Here is a 19,441-nt window from a genome sequence, read left to right on the forward strand (position 1 = left end):
CAATAATTTCCCCTAGCGATTATGTAAATCAAGTTCACAGGTGCTACTCGTGACAGGACCACGTGGTTTATGGTTTTCCAAGTGAGAAAGTTCCTGTTTTTTCATTCTCACTGAGAAAACCATAAAACAGACTTTAATTGCTGTTGACATCAATAAATTTGAAAAAATTCATGTTTTTCAAATTGAGAAAATTCCTGTTTTTTCATTCTCAGTGAGAAAACCATAAACCACGTGGTAATGTCACGACTCAATAAGGCCCTTCTACTGTTACATTTTCTTGATTTTTCAAAGTTCATTTTGAATTTCTTTCGTTGAAATGCAAGAGTTGGAATGCAAAATTAGAATGGCGCGCCACTCTAAGTGAACCTAGATCAACCCAACTTTTTGGATATCTCTCTCACTATGACTCTGTTTGTGTGTCGTGTCTGTACGTGTCTCGTCTCTATGTGTGTGTGTCATCTCTGTGGGTGTGTTGTCTAAAAACACAGTCTGGTTGAAAACGTGGATTTTTCGTACAGCTCACTTTTTTGCAATGTGTAGGAACCAGCGGGGAATCCCCACTAGTTTTGAAAGGTTCCAAGGAAAGGCATGCAAATAGCATGTAGTTTAAAAACGTGTTTAATCACGTTTCTTGAATGATTCAAAATGAACTTTGAAAAATCAAGAAAATGTAACTGTGACAAGGTAAACCCCAAGCAAACACTACTGAAATATTCCAACTCTTGCATTTCAACGAAAGAAATTCAAAATGAACTTTGAAAAATCAAGAAAATGTAACTGTGACAAGGTAAACCACAACCAAACACTACTGAAATATTCCAACTCTTGCATTTCACCGAAAGAAATTCAAAATGAACTTTGAAAAATCAAGAAAATGTAACTGTGACAAGGTAAACCACAACCAAACACTACTGAAATATTCCAACTCTTGCATTTCAACGAAAGAAATTCAAAATGAACTTTGAAAAATCAAGAAAATGTAACTGTGACAAGGTAAACCACAACCAAACACTACTGAAATATTCCAACTCTTGCATTTCAACGAAAGAAATTCAAAATGAACTTTGAAAAATCAAGAAAATGTAACTGTGACAAGGTAAACCACAACCAAACACTACTGAAATATTCCAACTCTTGCATTTCAACGAAAGAAATTCAAAATGAACTTTGAAAAATCAAGAAAATGTAACTGTGACAAGGTAAACCACAACCAAACACTACTGAAATAGTCCAACTCTTGCATTTCAACGAAAGAAATTCAAAACGAACTTTGAAAAATCAAGAAAATGTAAGCGTGACAAGGTAATCCATGACCAAACATTTCTTAAATAGTCCAAATGTGGCTTTTCAATGTATGATAATCAGAATGAACTTTGAAGAGACTATTAAAAGAAGCTGTTACTATTTACACCACAACCATTCAAATCAGATCACTAAAAACAATAGCTTATAAACGTTATAATATCGAAATGAACATTGAGCCTTAAACTACATTTAGCATAGAAGATTTATACAATAAGAAAACACTGATTAAAAAGACAAACTATAGAAATAAACCGTCAGTAAAACTATTATTGCACTGAAAAAAAATGATAATGGACATGAGACAATTTAACAAGATTCAACAAAATAGTGAAAAAGTACAACTCTTGCACATAAACGATAAAAATTCAAAATGAACTTTGAAAAATCAAGAAATTTCAACAGTGACACTGAAATATTCCAACTCTTGCATTTCAGCGAAAGAAATTCAAAATGAACTTTGAAAAATCGTGAAAATGTAATTGTGACAAGGTACACCAAAACCAAACACAACTTAAATATTCCAACTATTGCATTTCAACGAAAGAAATTCAAATTGAACTTTGAAAAATAAAGAAAATGTAACTCTGAAGAGGTAAACCAAAAACACTCACTGCAGAAATAATACAACTATTGAATATCAACGAAAGAAATTCAAAATGAACTTCGAAAAATCAAGAAAATGTAACTGTGACAAGGTAAACCACAACCATACACTACTGAAATATTCCAACTCTTGCATTTCAAAGAAAGAAATTAAAATTGAAATTTTAAAAATAAATAAAATTTAACTTTTACAATTTAAAAAGCTACATACAAATTATTAAATAGTAAAAAAAAAGAAAAAAAAATTAAGTCATAATTATTGTTCAAATTTTTTAAAAGAGAAAGTAAATGTGACAAGGTTAAAAACAACCAAACACATATGAAATATTCCAACTCTTGCATTTAAACTAAATAAATTCAAAATTTCTTTGAAGAATAAAGAAAATGTAACTGTGACAAGGTAAACCACAACCAAACACTACTGAAATATTCCAACTCTTGCATTTCAACGAAAGAAATTCAAAATGAACTTTGAAAAATCAAGAAAATTTAACTGTGACAAGGTAAACCACAACCAAACACTACTGAAATATTCCAACTCTTGCATTTCAACGAAAGAAATTCAAAATGAACTTTGAAAAATCAAGAAAATGTAACTGTGACAAGGTAAACCACAACCAAACACGAATGAAATAGTCCAACAATTGCATTACAACGAAAGAAATTCAAAATGATCTTTTAAAAATCAAGAAAATGTAACTTTGACAAGGTAAACCACAACCAAACACTACTGAAATATTCCAACTCTTGCATTTCAACGAAAGAAATTCAAAATGAACTTTGACAAATCAAGAAAATTTTAATTTGACAATGTAAAACAAAATCAAAAACTACTTAAATAATAAAACTCTTGAAGTTAAAATATATAAATTCAAAATGAACTTTAAAAAATCAAGAAAATGTTACTGTGACAGGGAAACCCACAACCAAACGCTATTGAAATATTCCAACTCTTGCATTTCAACGAAATAAATAAAATAATAAAATTGAAAAAATAAGTACATTTATCATAGGCAATGTAAATATCACCCAACACATTTAGAAATACAACCACAAGAGATTTTCAGCCAGAGAAACTAAAAATAAAGTAGAAAAATATAAGAAAATTAGAGTGCGAACAGTTGAACAACTGCCAAGCACAACTGAAATATTCCAACTCTTGCATTTCAGCGAAAGAAATTCAAAATGAACTTTGAAAAATCAAGAAAATGTAACTGTGACAAGGTAAACCACAACCAAACACTACTGAAATATTCCAACTCTTGCATTTCAACGAAAGAAATTCAAAATGAACTTTGATAAATCAAGAAAATGTAACTGTGACAAGGTAAACCACAACCAAACACTACTGAAATATTCCAACTCTTGCATTTCAGCGAAAGAAATTCAAAATGAACTTTGAAAAAAATCATGAAAATGTAAATGTGACAAGATAAACCACGACCGAACACAACTGAAATATTCCAACTATTGCATTACAACGAAAGAAATTCAAAATTAAATTTGAAAAATCAAGAAAAATGAAATGTGACAAGGTCAACCACAAAAAAACACTACTGAAATTTTCCAACTCTTGCATTTCAACGAAAGAATTTCAAAATGAAAATTTAAATTTATATATTATTTATCTTTTAAAATGTAAAATAAAAACTCTCTATACTTAAATATTCAATCTAATTCTTTTAAGCGAAAGTAATTCAAATTGAACTTTGAAATATCAAGTTAATTTAGCTTTGACAAGGTAAACCACAGCCAAACACTACTGAAATATTCCAACTCTAGCATGTCCGCGAAAGAAATTCCAAATCAACTTTGAAAAATCAAGAACATGTAACTGTGACAAGGTAAACCACACCCAACCACTACTGAAATATTCCAACTCTTGCATTTCAACGAAAGAAATTCAAAATGAACTTTGAAAAATCAAGAAAATGTAACTGTGACAAGGTAAAACTGAGTCTCTCAATCCCCGTAAAGGTTTTTTAAAAGATACAAAAACTACTTATTTAACACAAATTTTCGTTTTTAATGACCACCAAGTAAAGAAAAATCACACGGAATCAGGCAACTGAGTCTCTCAAACCCCGTAAAGCTCTTTTAAAAGATACAAAAACTACTGATTTAACACAAAAATTTCGTTTTTAACGACCACCAAGTAAAGGAAAAACCACATGTAATTAGGCAACTGAGTCTCTCAAACTCTGTAAAGCTCTTTTAAGAGATACAACGAATCACCACCAAGTAAAGAAAAACCACACGGAATCAGGCAACTGAATCTCTCAAACCCCTTAAAGCTCTTTTAAAAGATACAAAAACTACTGATTTAACACAAAAATTTCGTTTTTTATGACCACCAAGTAAAGATAAACCAGACGGAATCAGGCAACTGAGTCTCTCAATCCCCGTAAATCTCTTTTAAAAGATACAAAAAATACTTATTTAACACAAAAATTTAGTTTTTAATGACCACCAAGAAAAGAAAAACTACACGGAATTAGGCAACTGAGTCTCTCAATCCCTGTAAAGCTCTTTTAAAAGATACAAAAACTACTTATTTAACACAAAAATTTCGTTTTTAATGACCACCAAGTAAAAGAAAACCACACGGAATTAGGCAACTGAGTCTCTCAAACTCTGTAAAGCTCTTTTAATAGATACTACAAATTACCACCATTTAATGAAATAACACCCGGAATTAGGAAACTGAGTCGCTCAAATCCATTAAAGCTCTTTTAAAATATACAAAATCTTCTTATTTAAACAAACAATTTAGTTTTTAATGGCCACCATGTAAAGAAAAAACCACCTGGAATAAGGTAACTGAGTCTGTCAAACCCAGTAAAGCTCTTTTAAAAGATACAACAAATGACCACCAAGTAAAGGAAAACCACACGGAATTAGGCAACTGAGTCTCTCAATCCCTGTAAAGCTCTTTTAAAAGATACAAAAACTACTGATTTAACACAAAAATTTCTTTTTTAATGACCACCAATAAAATAAAAACCACATGGAATCAGGCAACTTAGTCTCTCAATCCCCGTAAAGCTATTTTAAAAGATACAAAAACTACTGATTTAAAACCAACATTATGTTTTTAATTACCATCAAGTAAAGGAAAATCACACGGAATTCTGTAACTGAGTCTCTCAAACCCAGTCATGCTCTTATAAAAGATAAAAAAACTCCAGATCTAACGCCAACAGAACGATTGTAATGCCAACACCGTAATCAAAATCCACTCGTAAACAGGCCTCAGAGTCTCTCCAACCCCGTCAAGCTCTTTTAAAAGATAGAAAAACTCCATATTTAACCCGAAAATTTTGTTTTTAATGACCATCAAGTAAAGAAAAATCACACTGGCTTAAAACAACAGAGTCCTTCAAACAGAACTTTGAAAATCAAGAGACTGTAAAAGTTACAAGGTAAACCACGGCCCCTTGGGGTGCCTAGAGAACCTTTGCGGCCGGGGGGGTTCCTTCGGGGTGGGGGGGGGGGGATCAGAGCCCTTTGGGGTTGTGGTAAGGGACCTCACGGCTAAACCACGACAAAGCACTACTCTCGTGGAACTCAAGTCCCATTTAACTCAACCCACGTGCAACTGAATCCCCCTTGTAACTGAACCCCTGTATAACCAAAACCCCCCGATCAACTGTACCCACGGTAACTGAACCCTCGTGCAACTGAACCCCCCTCGTACCTGAACCCGTGTCTAACCGAAACCCCCCGTGCACCTGTATCCCCGTTAACTGAACTCTCATGCAACTCAACCCTCCATGCAACCCATCTCCCTCAAAACACTTTTCAGTCATTTTCTCGTTAAATTGACAATACGCTCCAAAACATCATTTGTGTATTATACAGTACATAATCATGGCATCTCCTCCAATTCACAAATAACATTACCCCTTTTTTTTTGCAAAGGTTAATCAAACATCTTCTATTGTAAAAGCATTAAAAAAATTTCCACTCACTAATTACCCCTTTTTTGCAAATGCTAAACAAGAAAAAAAACTGTATGCTTTTCAAAAACTTGTCCGTTAAAAATGGAGAAAAGACACGGTGGTTTTATAATACAGGTTTAATTAATTGCATAAATCTCTTGGCAAAGAGTGTAATGACCTGTAGAATAGAATACCTACCAGAAAGCAAATTACATGGAAATTGCTATACGTCCCGTAGAAATGTTTTCCTATACGTCCCGTAGATATAACATGGTATTTGCTATACGTCTCGTAGAAGTATTTGTTATATGTCCCGTAGAAGTATTTGCTATATGTCCCGTAGAAGTATTTGCTATATGTCCCGTAGAAGTATTTGCTATATGTCCCGTAGAAGTATTTGCTATATGTCCCGTAGAAGTATTTGCTATATGTCTCCTAGAATTCATTATTAGCATTCTACTCACTTTGCCGAGCTAAGCTTAGTCCTCCGGTGCTTTCGTTAAAGGTTGGTCCCATCTTTGAGTTTCCAAACGTTTGTCAAAGAGATTTTGTCACCTGAATTATCTAATAACTCCTTGCATGATTTCTTAATCCTATTAGAAGTTGGACAATATTGCGACATTACCGTTACATGTTAATGACTTTGCTTTGGTTTCAAATATTTCTATTTGACTGCTTAGATGAAAAATATATGCAGTCAAATTTTCTAATTTTTTTTTATTCGGTTTCAGAAACCTGATTGCATATAAGTACATAATCAAAAGCATAGAAAATTTCTCCATATCCATTGTGTATGGGTTGTACTATTTTGGAAGAGGAAGATTAACTGCTTACAGCTACGCAAGATTTGTGAGATTTGACTCTTTGGCTTACGACTATCTTAATGCGTCTCAACAATTTTCGCCATTAATATTCCACGATTACGCCAACTTTATGAAAACATTCCAGCACACTCAGAATATGTCTATAACGTGAGTATTATTTGCCCAGGCCAGGCTGTAATCACCTGGGAATTGCTTTTGAATATTTTGTTCACAAATTTAATCTAATTATAGCTAGTTCTGTTTTTGTCCATAGATGGGAGTAAAGTCCGGCTTGGACAGTGAAGTCTATATAATATAAATAAAAAACATTTTTTCAACTGAAAATAAGACGCAACATTAAAACTTAGAACGAATGGAAATCATTCCGTATATTAGGAGGGTTCCTTCTAATCAATCCCTGGCTCTTCATACTTCGTGCTTGGAGAAGCTTCTTATTCCAATTGAATGGCCCTTGGGTTTCAAGAGTGGCTCTTAAAGATATGGGACAAAAATCAAATTTTAGTCCAAAGAGTGAGGTATTAAGGAGGGGCAGCCCCCCTATATACAATAATTTCTGTTTGTTATAAGTTTTAATGTTACAAGTTTTTGTTTGTTATAAGTTTTCTGTTTGTTATAAGTTTTACTTTCAATTGAAAAAGTATGTCTTTTTTATTCAATTCCTGATAATTTTTTCAAATAATAGCCTACTAGGAAATCTGCGAAAAATTCCACCTGGAAAATTCTCCTTACTTTCATTTAAAAATATACTTGTTTTTTATTTGATTTTTGATCTTTTTTTAAAATTTTGCCGAAAATCCCCTCCATGGAAAAATTTTCCCGTAAATTCCTTTGTAACAGAAAGTTTCTCTCGCGGAAAATTCCCCCATGGAGGATTTCTACCATGGAAAAATGCACTGTCCCGCGGAAAAATGCCCCAGAAATTCCACCCTGCTGAAAACTTTGCAAGGGCAATTCCACCGAAACATCGTCACATATAAAATTAAGACGCCGAAGAGAAAGTAAGAAAAATAAAAAGAACTTTGCACAGGTATTCTGGCAAATTCCTCAAAATTAAAACTTTGCCTGGAAAATTCACTCCTAAAAGCTTGCCTTTCCTTCAAAAATTCTCGCCTTGGAACATACCCTCACGGAAATTACCCCCTTCCCCCCCCCCAAAAAAAAATGTCGGTATGTTTTCCAATAAAAAACACTATTTATAAACTATGGCAAAATTTCATAACTTATAGCCCTTTCCCTAGGGGCTCATCCCCAGAGGCATACCTATTGGGCTTTTCAACTACAATGGATAAAATGGCTATCTTAAAAATTGGGATCGGATGACTTTTGGCAAAATGGGACTCGGGAAGGAAGCTAGCTGCTCACCAATCTTTTTGGTTGCTTAAAAAGGGCAAAAACAAAAAAACAAAAAAAGAACAAATAAACAGGCATTCGTGATCTTTGTTATGGCAAAAAAAACTACAAAATTTCATATTTTGCACACAGTAGCTTGAAACCTCTTCAGAAGGGTTCTCTGATACGCTGAATTTTATTTTATGATTTTCATAAGGATTTATTAACATTTTGGTGGTATTTTCTCCCTTTTTCAAAAATCATAAAAATTTTCTCAGGTTCGTAACTTTTAATGGATAACATTAAATATAATGAATTTTATATCTTTAGAATCAACATGAACAGCCAATTCTTTTGGTATACCCATTATTATCAAAATTCCATCTTTTAAAGTTTTTGTTACCATTAGGCTAAGTCACTCTTTACTTTTAGTTCGTTACCACGAAATGATTCGAGAATAGTATTTTTTTAAATTTACAACCAAATGACGGGCACTTTTACTTTAGGAAACTAACCGACAATTTTTAAGGAAGTAACTGCGCAAAAGACATGATTTTTCCACTGTGAGGATAATGAACTTACAAAGATATAGCCTATATGTTGCTCATCTGAAAGATTCTATTTATTTGTAATTTGGTTCATTGCTTTTGAACTTTCATTTACAGAAGTCTGTATTCTTCAATATGGGAATCAAGAGTAATAAAGGTCCATTTGATAATCAAAAGCTGTATGATATAGCGCGTGGGCTACTACGAAGGTATATAAAGAATATCAGCTCATAACCCCGCAGTAAGCTGAGTACAGAACAGATATGGGAAACTTATAAGGGTTACGCCGAACCTAAGCTGCTCTCCAAGGAAAAAGCATAATTGATGCCATCTATTGTTTCCTTGCAAAATCATGAAGCTGTCTGCTCTTTTTAAGTATTATTTTGTGCAGCTCTGATGCCTCTGGTGCTGATTTTATAGTCATTTCTATTTTTCGTTTCATCTGTGTAAGATAGGCTATATTAGTGTATGGTGCATTGACTTTTTCTTCAATTGCTAATTTTCAGAAATAATTGGTAAGGATCATGGTTTTTGTTTAATATTTTTGAAATTCAGTAAAATCAGTAATTTTATGTTTTACACAAACTAAAAGAAAAGAATCATAGACCGCACTTGTTGCGTCTTTTTTCATTTGTGGTTGCTGTACTTGGTCTTGATGTGCTTTCTTATTTATGGTTACAGGTAGCGTAAAGTACAATGTTAGTCAATTAACAAAAATAACTTGTACCACAAGCCAATAAGGGAGTACAAAAAAAAGCACACACACAAAAAAGAAACAATGGTTTGGATGCTAAAACAGAGAGATCAGCGTTCCGTATGTGGTTATATTTATAGCTCATTACTAGCACAACAACCGTAACGACCACCATAACAAAAAAGAAAAACTAAGAGTAATAAAAGAAATAAAACATGTCTTTCTTGCAGTACATACGGTTGTTAGCAGTTCCATTGGGATAACATGATTATCATTCATGCTTCGATTAATTTATAAATATAGGGATCTTATAAGGCCCTTTTCGTGGTGAATGCTAAAATTTATCAACAATACTTGATTCAGCTGATGGATAAGCTTTAATGAAGGTCAAATACCTGAGTACCTGACGTTAAATTGATTGCTGCCACATACAAAAGTAATGTTGCTGCGGTTAATGTAGACAGCGAAATCAATTCGTCGTTCGGTTTCATTCATTAGTTAAGCAGTATAGTGGCTTTTATTTTAAACGGATTGCTTTGATAGATTTTGTCCTTCTAAAAGAGGAAAAAGAACGAAAAGAAAACGGGGAGATGAGATACTAATACTCGTAACAATGGCTAAGATGTCAGTCAATAATAGTTGTAGAGCATGGGTACTACAAAAGTTTGAAGATAGTATGATAGAAATTCTCCAAAGAAATTGTCTAAGAGTAGTTTTAGGCACTCATTTGAGCAACCGTGTATCAAACAACAATCTGATTTGATCTTATTGTCTAGGGCTTTAATGAAATTTAGTTTAAGGTGGGCGTGTCACTTTTTACGGATGAAAACTGATAGGTTATCGAAAATGGCGATTTGGTAAATCCGGCAAGAGCTAAATGAAATGCAAGATCTCCTTCAATAAGACGAGTAGAGATAATTAGAAGAGATTTAAAGGAGTTTGAAGTTTCATGGGAGGTAGTAAACAGTAAATCTTGTGAATAGATGAGCATATGTACCAAAGTTTACCCAGCTGGCTTTGCGCTGCGATGAGTTGTTGGTAGTAGTAGTTTTATGTTATAAATTTCTCTGTCTTATGTGCCGGCAAACGAATACTACCCAGATTTCTGATAGTGATTAAACAACCCATATTAACATCTAATTAGTCATTTTCTATATTCATTTCAAAATTTAAATTATTAGCTCATCTGAATACGATACTGCTAAATGAAATTTCTTATATTTTCCTCTTACCATAACTAGGACAGAAGCAAGGACCATCACGTAATGTCACCTTCTCTAGATAATTCAATCTTACTCTAAATATCATGGAATTCTTCTTTGCTGAATGGGTCTATTTTATGCCCTTGTTTTCAAGCTCGACTTCGAAATAGTTGTTCACCTTTTGAAAAAAAAATATTCAACTCGACCAATTGTTGGTTCGACTGCCAATTGGCAATCCTTTGCTTTGCCTGATACTTTGAAAATTTCTGTAAGAATTTCTTTTTATATTTCAAATTTAACTTCAGGAGGGGACATATCTACAACAATGTCAACATATCAGGGAACAAGGAAGGTGCTGGCATCTACTATGAATATATGACGGTTTTTATTGACGAACTTCGGACCTATCAAGAAAAACTGAGAGATGAGATATTGTAAGTAAATAATCAAGCCAAAGATTTCAAGAAGCAGGCCTACTATATTATAAATAATCAAACCAACTAGATAGACATCAAATGTAGAAATAACAAATTATGACGGGTATTAATATATTCAGTATTTTGCTTTTTTTACTATTGCAACTGCGCAAAATAGAAGGATCGAAGAGAAAAGAATCATTTTGTTAATAATGCTTAACGATAGACTACTCATGTTATTTCGCCATTAAAATTATTCTAATTTAAATATCAGTAAAAGATCTTTTTTTATTTCCATCGTGCCAATTCGATCTGGTCAAACTTGGTAATTTTGCCTGGTATAAAAGTTACGAATATGAAAAATCCAAGAAAAGTAGAAATAAAAATCTTAATTAAAAATTAGATTTACAATCAAACTGTCAATTAATATCCATAGTTTGCAATCTATCATTCAACATTTCAAATTAACCATTAATACAAAGGTTCTTATAAGACAAGCAGGCAAAAAAAATATCCCCAGCCCGTTATAGGGACTGTAGGCTGTAGTTGGTACTGTAGGCTCAAGACTACGGGAAAGAAACTTTTTGAAAAACAGCTCAATCTTAATGTTTGTGCTTGGGTAAAAAAACAGAGAAAATATGTAGAAACGATTTAAATTTGTAATGTAAAACAGGTTAAATCATTAGGGTACGAAAATACCGTGAAAAATCGTACTCTAACTACCATGATTCGATAATCTTTATTTATACTGAGCTACCTTTATAAACGATCCTGGATTACTGTCATCACTTTTTTCATAGCAGTGCAAAAACTTCAAATTACAGATTTGCTGCTCTTTATGTTATAAAACAAAATAGTAGATCCAGTTGCCTGATGAAACTTTTTACAGATATTCGGCCAAAAACTTTTCTTGTAAAGATAATCAGATTGAGTAAGGTTTCGAAGTTACTTGCTCTACTTCAGCTCTTCCCGGGAGTATGTTTTCATTTTTTAGGAATATGAAAAAAAACGCCACATCAAAAGACATTTGAAACAAACGAGGAGTTTTTGTTGGAGTATTTTTTAGAAATTGATTTTTTAGAAATTCCTCAGAGAAGTAACGCCTTAGCAAGAGTTAGCTTCACAACAGAATCACCCTTTAAGTGTTCAAGCAGGGCAACATGATGATATTTATTAACACTAAAAGCCTGTAAGGGCTATAGTTAACACAATAATACGACTCATTGTAAGCAAAAGCAATAGCAGGTCTAAAAAGGCTTAAAATTTGGATTTATTAAAGGTAAATAAAGAGAAAATATTAGAAATATGTTTTGTTTTCAGTAAAATGAAAATTATGTTCTGGTCTTTAGAAGGCACGTGCATTGTCAGCCCTACTCCTCTTAGATTCTGCTCGTTTTAAGTTTAACTCAATTATTTATTGTAATTGCTGTTTACTTAGGGTTTCATTTGTTTATTGATGGTAATGTATGGTAATTTTACGCTTCAAAGATTATTTTACGTTATTTCTGCTCATCTTTGGTTTAATGTCGCTCTTTAATTTTCTTTGAAAAACGTCTTTTGTGAAAGAAATTTTTAAAAAATATTAACTGTGCTGGTTTTTTTTATTGACATTGCCTTTTCCATTCGTTAAGAAAAGAATATTTTAAATTTTTTTGGTTTTTCTCAATAAGAATCTAGATTTTCGATTACAAATTATATGTTTGACAAAATTATTTTGAACCTAGATAAGCTTACACGCTTTTGATTTAGTTCAATAATAAGAGGAAAAGTAGTAATAGTAGTAGCCCTGATAGTTTCGACTTATTACCCTCAGTTGTCCGCAAGATATTCCTGATACGTTTTATTGACAACCAGTATCCACATAATGCCTTTTTATTTATTTTGAAGCAACATAAATTTTTCTGTAAGTTTCTTCTTTACACCATATTCCAGTACCAAGATATCCATCCTGGATATCTTGATAACCTGGTCTATTTTGACAGCCTGGATGCACTGGAAGTATTTTGATTTGGTTTAATAGTAGCAGTAATAGTAGCAGTAGTAGAATTAGAAGTAGTAACAAAAGTGGTGGTAATATTTTTAGCCCTAAAATTTTCAGCTTAATAGCCTTGGTATTAGCAATATTTGTAGTCTTATTGACAGAAGTAGTAGTAGGAGCATTGAGAGTAGTATTAGCGATAGCAGTAGTAGTACTAGCAGTAGTAGTAGTCGTTTTAGTATTCCATTGTGACTTTATGATCTAGTTCAATATCCCTTCCTCATATATTGATATGTATAATTTAGTACATTAAGCCGTATCTTAGAAATTGCTGATACGCCCTTTTGGTAAACTGCATGTATATAGTGTTATATAATTTACACCGCCCCCCAACATATCCTGTAAGCTCAACATTAATACCATTAGCCTTAGTAATAGTAGTACTAATAGCAGTAGCAGTAGTATTACAACTACTACTAGCAGTAGTATTACTAAATCTACTAGCAGTAGTAGTACATACATAGTGCATTGTTACTAGTTCAACATAACCCTCAGAATACCCTGAATGTATCAACCTACTAATCTATACCGAAATGAGATACTGCTTAAAAAAACATACCAGTAAACATAAAAACCAGCTTAAACATACCAGTAAAAACATGAATAGTAAACATACCTATAGCGTGTTTCAATTTGATTCAATATCTCCTTAAACATTTCCTGAGAGTTTCTCCTTAATACCCTTAGCCTTAGGATAAGTATTGGTAGAAGAAATAGAAGTAGTAGTATGCATTCAGTACCTTTTGGTTGGTTCAACGTCCCCCTCAGAATGTACTGAAAGTTTCAACTTAATATTTTAAGCTATTCTTGGGATATAGCTGTTACGTCCTTTTAATACCTTGTATGGACGTTGTGTGTTTCATTTTAGTTCAACATTCTCTTCAATATTCCCAGAAAAGTTCTTCGTAATATCCTTAGCTTCAGTAGTATAGAAGTGATAGTCGTCTTTGTAGTAGTACTAGTAGTGGTAACAGCTGTAGTAGTAGTTCTAGTAGTAGTACCAGTTGTAGCTGTAGCAGTAGGAGTAGTATTACGCACATAGTGCCTTCTGGTTAGTTCAACATCCCTTTTAATATGCCTGAAATCTTCAACTTATCTCCCCAGTCCATTCCTGTGATATCACTGATACGACCTTTTGACAAGCTGCATGCACAAAGTGTGTTTTGATGTCGTTCAACTTCCCCATAAATATTCCTTGAGTGTTACACCTTCATGCCTTTAGCCTCACTAGTAGTAGTAGTAGTAGTAATCGTAGAAATAGTAGTAATAGTAGTATCAGAAATAGTAGTAGTAGTAGGAGTATGCACAGTGCCAACAGAAGTGCCTTTTCATTCGTTCAACATTCCTCTCAACAAACCATGAAAGTTTCAACTTAATACTCTAAGCAGTTCCTGGGAAATTGCTCTTATATCCTTTTTGCAACCAGAATACACATAGCGTGATTTGACTAGGTTCAGCATTCCCCCAAATATTCCCTTAAAGTTTCACCTTAGTACTCTTAGCCTCAGTAGAAGTAGTAGTTGTAGCAGTAGTGGTAGTACTAAAGGTAACATGCACACTCTGCCTCCTTGTTAGCTCAAAATACGCCTCAACATACACTGGGTGTTTCAAATTAATGCTCTAAGCCATTCCTGAGACACTGTTGGTTCAAACTTTTGACATTCTACATGCTCAGAGCGTGTTTTTATTTAGCTTAACATCCCCGTAAACATACCCTGGAAGCTTCATCTTGTTACCCTTAGTTTCAGTAGTAGCAATAGTTATGTAGTAGTAGTAGCATTAGTAGTAGTATGCACATAACACTTTTGTTTTTTCAACATCCCCCTCAACACAAGCCAAAAATTTCAACAGGATATCCTAAATAGTTTCAGGGACATAAACTATACGCCCTTATGGCAACCTACATGCACATATTGTGTTTTGATTTAGTTCAACCGTCTTCTCAACATTCTCTAAAATTTTCACCTTAATACCCTTATTTTTAGTAATAGTAGTAGCAGTAGCAGTAGTAATAGTAATACCAGTAGTAGTACTAGTAGTAGTGGTAGTAGTACATCAATAATAGTAGTTGCAGTTGAATTAGTAGTAATAGTACGCAAATATTGTCTTTTGGTTAGTTCAACACCTCCCACAACAAGCCCTGTAAATTTCAACTTCATACTCCAACCCGTTTCTAAGATATTGCTGATACGCATTTTTGGCAACCTGCATGCAAACACTGTATTTTCATTTAGTTCAATTACCCCCCCCCCCCTTAAATATTCCCTGATTTATCACCTTCATAGCTTTAGTCTTAGTGGTTGGTAGTAGCATTCACAGTAGTAATAGCAGGAGTATAAGCAGTAGCAGTAATAGAAGTAGTAGTATTAGAAGTAGTAGTAACAGTAGTACCAGTAGTACTAGTGTAACAGTAGTACTAGTAGCAGAAATAATATGCACACATTGCTTAGTTGAACATTGCAATCGTCATGCCCTGTAATTTTCAACTTAACATTCTAAGCCATTCCCGAGATATTACTGATATTTTCTTTCGTTAATTTGTATGGATAGGCTTTAGTTTGTTTTAATTTAGTTCAACTTCCGTCTCAGCATTTTCTGAAGTTTTCATCTGAATACCTTAGCCTTAGTAGTAGTCACAATAGAAGTAGTAGTTGTAGTAGTAGCAGTTGTGGTAGTAGAAGTAGTAGTGGTAGCAATAGTAGTAGCAGTAGCAGTAGTAATAGTAGTAGTAGTAGCAGTAATAGTAGTAGTAGTAGCAGTAGTAGTAGTAGTAGTAGTAGTAGTAGTAGTAGTAGTAGTAGTAGTAGTTGTTGTTGTAGTAGTAGCAGTATTAGCAGTATAGCAGTAGTAGTTGTAGTAGTAGTAGAAGCAGTATAGTAGTAGTAGTAGTAGTAGTAGTAGTAGTACTAGTACTAGTAGTAGTACTAGTAGTAGCAGTAGTAGTAGTAAAAGTAGTAGTAGTAGTTGTTGTTGTAGTAGTAGCAGTAGTAGTAGTAGCAGTAGTTGTAGTAGTAGAAGTAGTATTAGCAGTAGTGACATGTATACATTGCTTTTTGGTTAATTCACCACCCTTCTCATCATTCCCAAAAATTTCCAGCCTAATAGGCCTACTCCTAAGCCATTCCAGAGATACATTCTTTTGACGACCTACATGCACAGAGTATGCTTAATTTAGTTTGACACTCCCCTCAAAATTCCCTGTAATTTTTACCTGAATGACCTCATCCTTCTGTATTTAAACAATGGGTGAATTGTATAAATTTCAGCCTTTGCTCCAAAGATTGTGGGGGGATATCATCCCTAGAGGCATAGTTATAGGATATTTCAACTATGCTGAACCAGATGGCTATCTCAAAATTTTTATCAGATGTCTCTGGGGAAAAGAGGTGTATGGGAGGACCCATGAAAAGGTGCTTAAAAAGACACCTGAAAAAGGTGCGTTTGCCCTCCAATTACTTTTGACTCTTGAAAAGTGCACTAAAACTGTCAATTTTCAATCGAAGGAGTCCCTTTCAAAGTTTTTACGACAACCCCTTCCAGACCAAATGCTTTGGCGAAAAGAAAAATAAATGTGCTCAATTCACTCTTCACTTAGGTAGCGGTACTGCGTTCCTTATGAAAGTGGTCTCTATGCACCATACCTAAAACAATCAACCTTCTCAACTGCTTTTCCCCCAGATATTCCTATCAGTTAATATAAAATCAACTCATTCCTCCTTGTAAAATTACCCTGGAAAAATATCTTCTCTCAATCTTTTTAACTCCAAATAAAATTCAAAAAATGAATTAAATCATTCTTGCCATATCAACATAGTGGGAAAAAAGGACCAACCCTTGACCTCACCCCTAATCTATAGTGCTACAATTATAAGAAGAAATCATACTCAAGCTTGTGACTGACGCAGGTACAAGCTTGATGCCGGTTTTTTTTAGAATACTATGTTTCATCTTTACTCAAATAGTCAAAACTAGAGCGATTCAGGGACATATGCAACCTCAAAAAACCTTAAAAATCAATCTTAGCAACATGCACATTTTTAAAAATACTATTTTTTTTTACCTCTTTGAACTTCCCTGTTATTTCGCATTTACACTCAGAGACAAAAAATAAAGGCTGGTTGAAAAATAATGGTAATCCATAACGTTGACCTTAGGAAATTCCTAAACCTACGCTATATATCCATCCCCGTCTCTCTTGTTCACCTTGTGGACACGATATGTAAAAATTCAAAAAACCTAATACCTGGCAAAGGACTTGCAAAAAGTTTTTGATTTGATTAACAACAATACAATCGTAGAAAAACAAAATGAATTTCAAGTTGGTTCATATTTCGTAAGAATATGAGTCAAATGCGTGAACTCATATTCTGATCCTTTCTCAATTTACAACGGTGTACCCGAAGGATTCCTCTCATGTCCGGTCTTATTCCTTGCAATAATAAACAAGCTTGATGTTGAAATCTCGTATAAAGGGAAATTTTTTTATGGTTCAACTATTTTAGATACGTGTTATAAAAAATTAAAAAGCAGCAATCCTTTACACCTCTCTTCTTCAGAGAGCCAGCTTGACCAACCTCATGGAAATGAGAACAAAAAGTTTCTTACGTTTTGCCAACACTGCCCTCCATAAATTTTGGATAAATTTACTCCCCCCCCCCTACCTGGCCCTCCTTCTCCTAAGAAAATCCCAATTTCTACACCAATAGAATTTTCCAAAGAAAGGAATACAAGAAATGTCTTCCTTATACAATAAATTTATCAAATAAGCAATTCTCCACTCCCCCTCCCCTTTTTACAACTCATTGTGGAGTATTTTTCTTACTTATCTTGAACTCTGTTTTATTGCCTTTTTTTCATTAAATTGTGCTGTAATGTTTTATTCAAAAGACTATATTGTGTTTGTATTTCTATAATACCATTATAAATTGTGCAAGATTTAATTGATTTTATCCTTTTAACGTTTTAACCTTTTTGACATGCTGACTTTTTTTCAGCAAACTTTACTGATCTTTTTTTTTTATTTGTTTTTATATTAAATGCCGATGAATGATTGCTAAAATGATTGCTCAGCCATATATTGTGTTTTCATGCTAAACTGCAGCTGGTGTATTTATATATATAAAAATTAAATAATAATAAAGAGAAGTTAAAATAAAAAAAAAAAATAAACATCCAACTAAAACTACAACAACCGTCGACTAAAATTAGAACTAAATCTAAATAGCAGAAACTAAAACAAAAATAAACTGTCGAATTTTACAATTTAATTAATACTAATAACCAGAGTATTTTAATTTTTGTTTCTTTACCGTTTTTCTAATCTTGATTCCCTGTAATGTCCATTTCACACCGTTATTTATTACTGCAGTGTCTTCGCATTAAAAGAAAATAAAAAAGGCAAAGAAAATAAACAAAATGTATTAAAATGAACTTGATTCTTTTTCAGAGTTGCAGTTCAAGAAGATCTTCAAGATGCCACCCAGAAACAGACTTTAAGCGTCGGAATTTTGGTCCTTGTTGTAATGGTCAGCCCTGTTATTGTTTCGCTGATAACAAACGCAACTCAAACAATCCAGGCAAGTGGTGTGAGAAATTTCCGTGGAGATTACCACTGAAAAATGTATTTTGATCTTATGGTTGACAAAACGTGTTCATTTTTATTTACTTAAGTGAAAAAAGCTATAAACATGAGTTTGTAGACAAAAGGGTAGTGAAATATTATTATTTTTCCCAACCTTATTCTTAAAAAAATAATAAAATAAAATGTTTAGAGGGTTTTGTTTCCATGCATCCCATACTGACAACAAATAACTAGTAAAAAATTGATAGGATGACATGGAAAATTAATTCATCGAAGCAACTGAAAAACTACAGTCCAAAAAGAGTAGGAACATTAACCAGAATGGTCCTTTGAGCCTAACAATCATCTCTGAAGATATATATGCAGCGCAGGGGGATAGATAAACTGACGAAATGACCAAAAAATATGTTCTTTATTTTGTGCGAATAGTACTAAAAAAGGAATTTTTCACAGGCAGACTATTAGTTCGCGTAGCACAGGTGCCAACCTCCTGATTCTCTGCCTTTGGCCAGGAGTCCTACACTGTATATGTTAATACAGTTTACGTAATTATAAAACCACATAAACAAAAATAGCTGCTGCCTTACCGAAAATTAAAACTTACGAAACTATCTGAGACATAGAAAGTCCAACCAGGGTTGCCACTCCCTAGTTATTTATTACTGTTTTAGTAACTTTTTATATTGTCTAAAAAAAAAAAAAATTAATCTATACATAAATCACTAAGCTGAAGAAAATCACTAAATCAACAAAAAAATCCCAAATTTCTAGTGAGTTCACCAAGTGGCAACCCAGAGTACAACCTCTTAGGATGTCAGTAGAAGAAAATAGTTAACCTATACCTAACTACAACAGTACTGACGAAACTAGTCGTGCGGTAACTCACAGAACTATGGGTTGTGTTGAACATTTTAGCTTTGGTTAGAACCTACAATAATTTGAAGTAAAAAATATAAGGAA

General features: G+C 33.3%; 1 protein-coding gene across 1 annotated transcript; it reads left to right on the top strand.

Annotated features, from left to right (window-relative positions):
• Window positions 1–6,577: 6,577 nt before the first annotated feature.
• Window positions 6,578–18,515, top strand: LOC148938420 (uncharacterized). The gene is made up of 3 exons (XM_089107806.1): window positions 6,578–6,820; window positions 10,752–10,880; window positions 18,347–18,515. Exons 1-3 carry the CDS (start codon window positions 6,783–6,785, stop codon window positions 18,513–18,515), a joined length of 336 nt encoding a protein of 111 aa, XP_088963932.1. The 5' UTR covers window positions 6,578–6,782.
• Window positions 18,516–19,441: the final 926 nt, after the last annotated feature.

This window comes from Artemia sp. Qi Xiang Cuo, unplaced genomic scaffold (genome assembly GCF_049724085.1).
Source record: "Artemia sp. Qi Xiang Cuo unplaced genomic scaffold, ASM4972408v1 HiC_scaffold_3315, whole genome shotgun sequence".
NCBI classification, from domain to species: domain Eukaryota; kingdom Metazoa; phylum Arthropoda; class Branchiopoda; order Anostraca; family Artemiidae; genus Artemia; species Artemia sp. Qi Xiang Cuo.

What these genes read in the sequence shown, in the direction of transcription:
- LOC148938420 (XM_089107806.1), top strand. Translation starts at nt 6,783, where the DNA reads ATGAAAACATTCCAGCACACTCAGAATATGTCTATAAC. An exon ending in ACTCAGAATATGTCTATAAC is followed by an intron (nt 6,821 to 10,751) that starts GTGAGTATTATT and finishes ATTTAACTTCAG; the next exon opens with GAGGGGACATATCTACAACA. An exon ending in AAACTGAGAGATGAGATATT is followed by an intron (nt 10,881 to 18,346) that starts GTAAGTAAATAA and finishes ATTCTTTTTCAG; the next exon opens with AGTTGCAGTTCAAGAAGATC.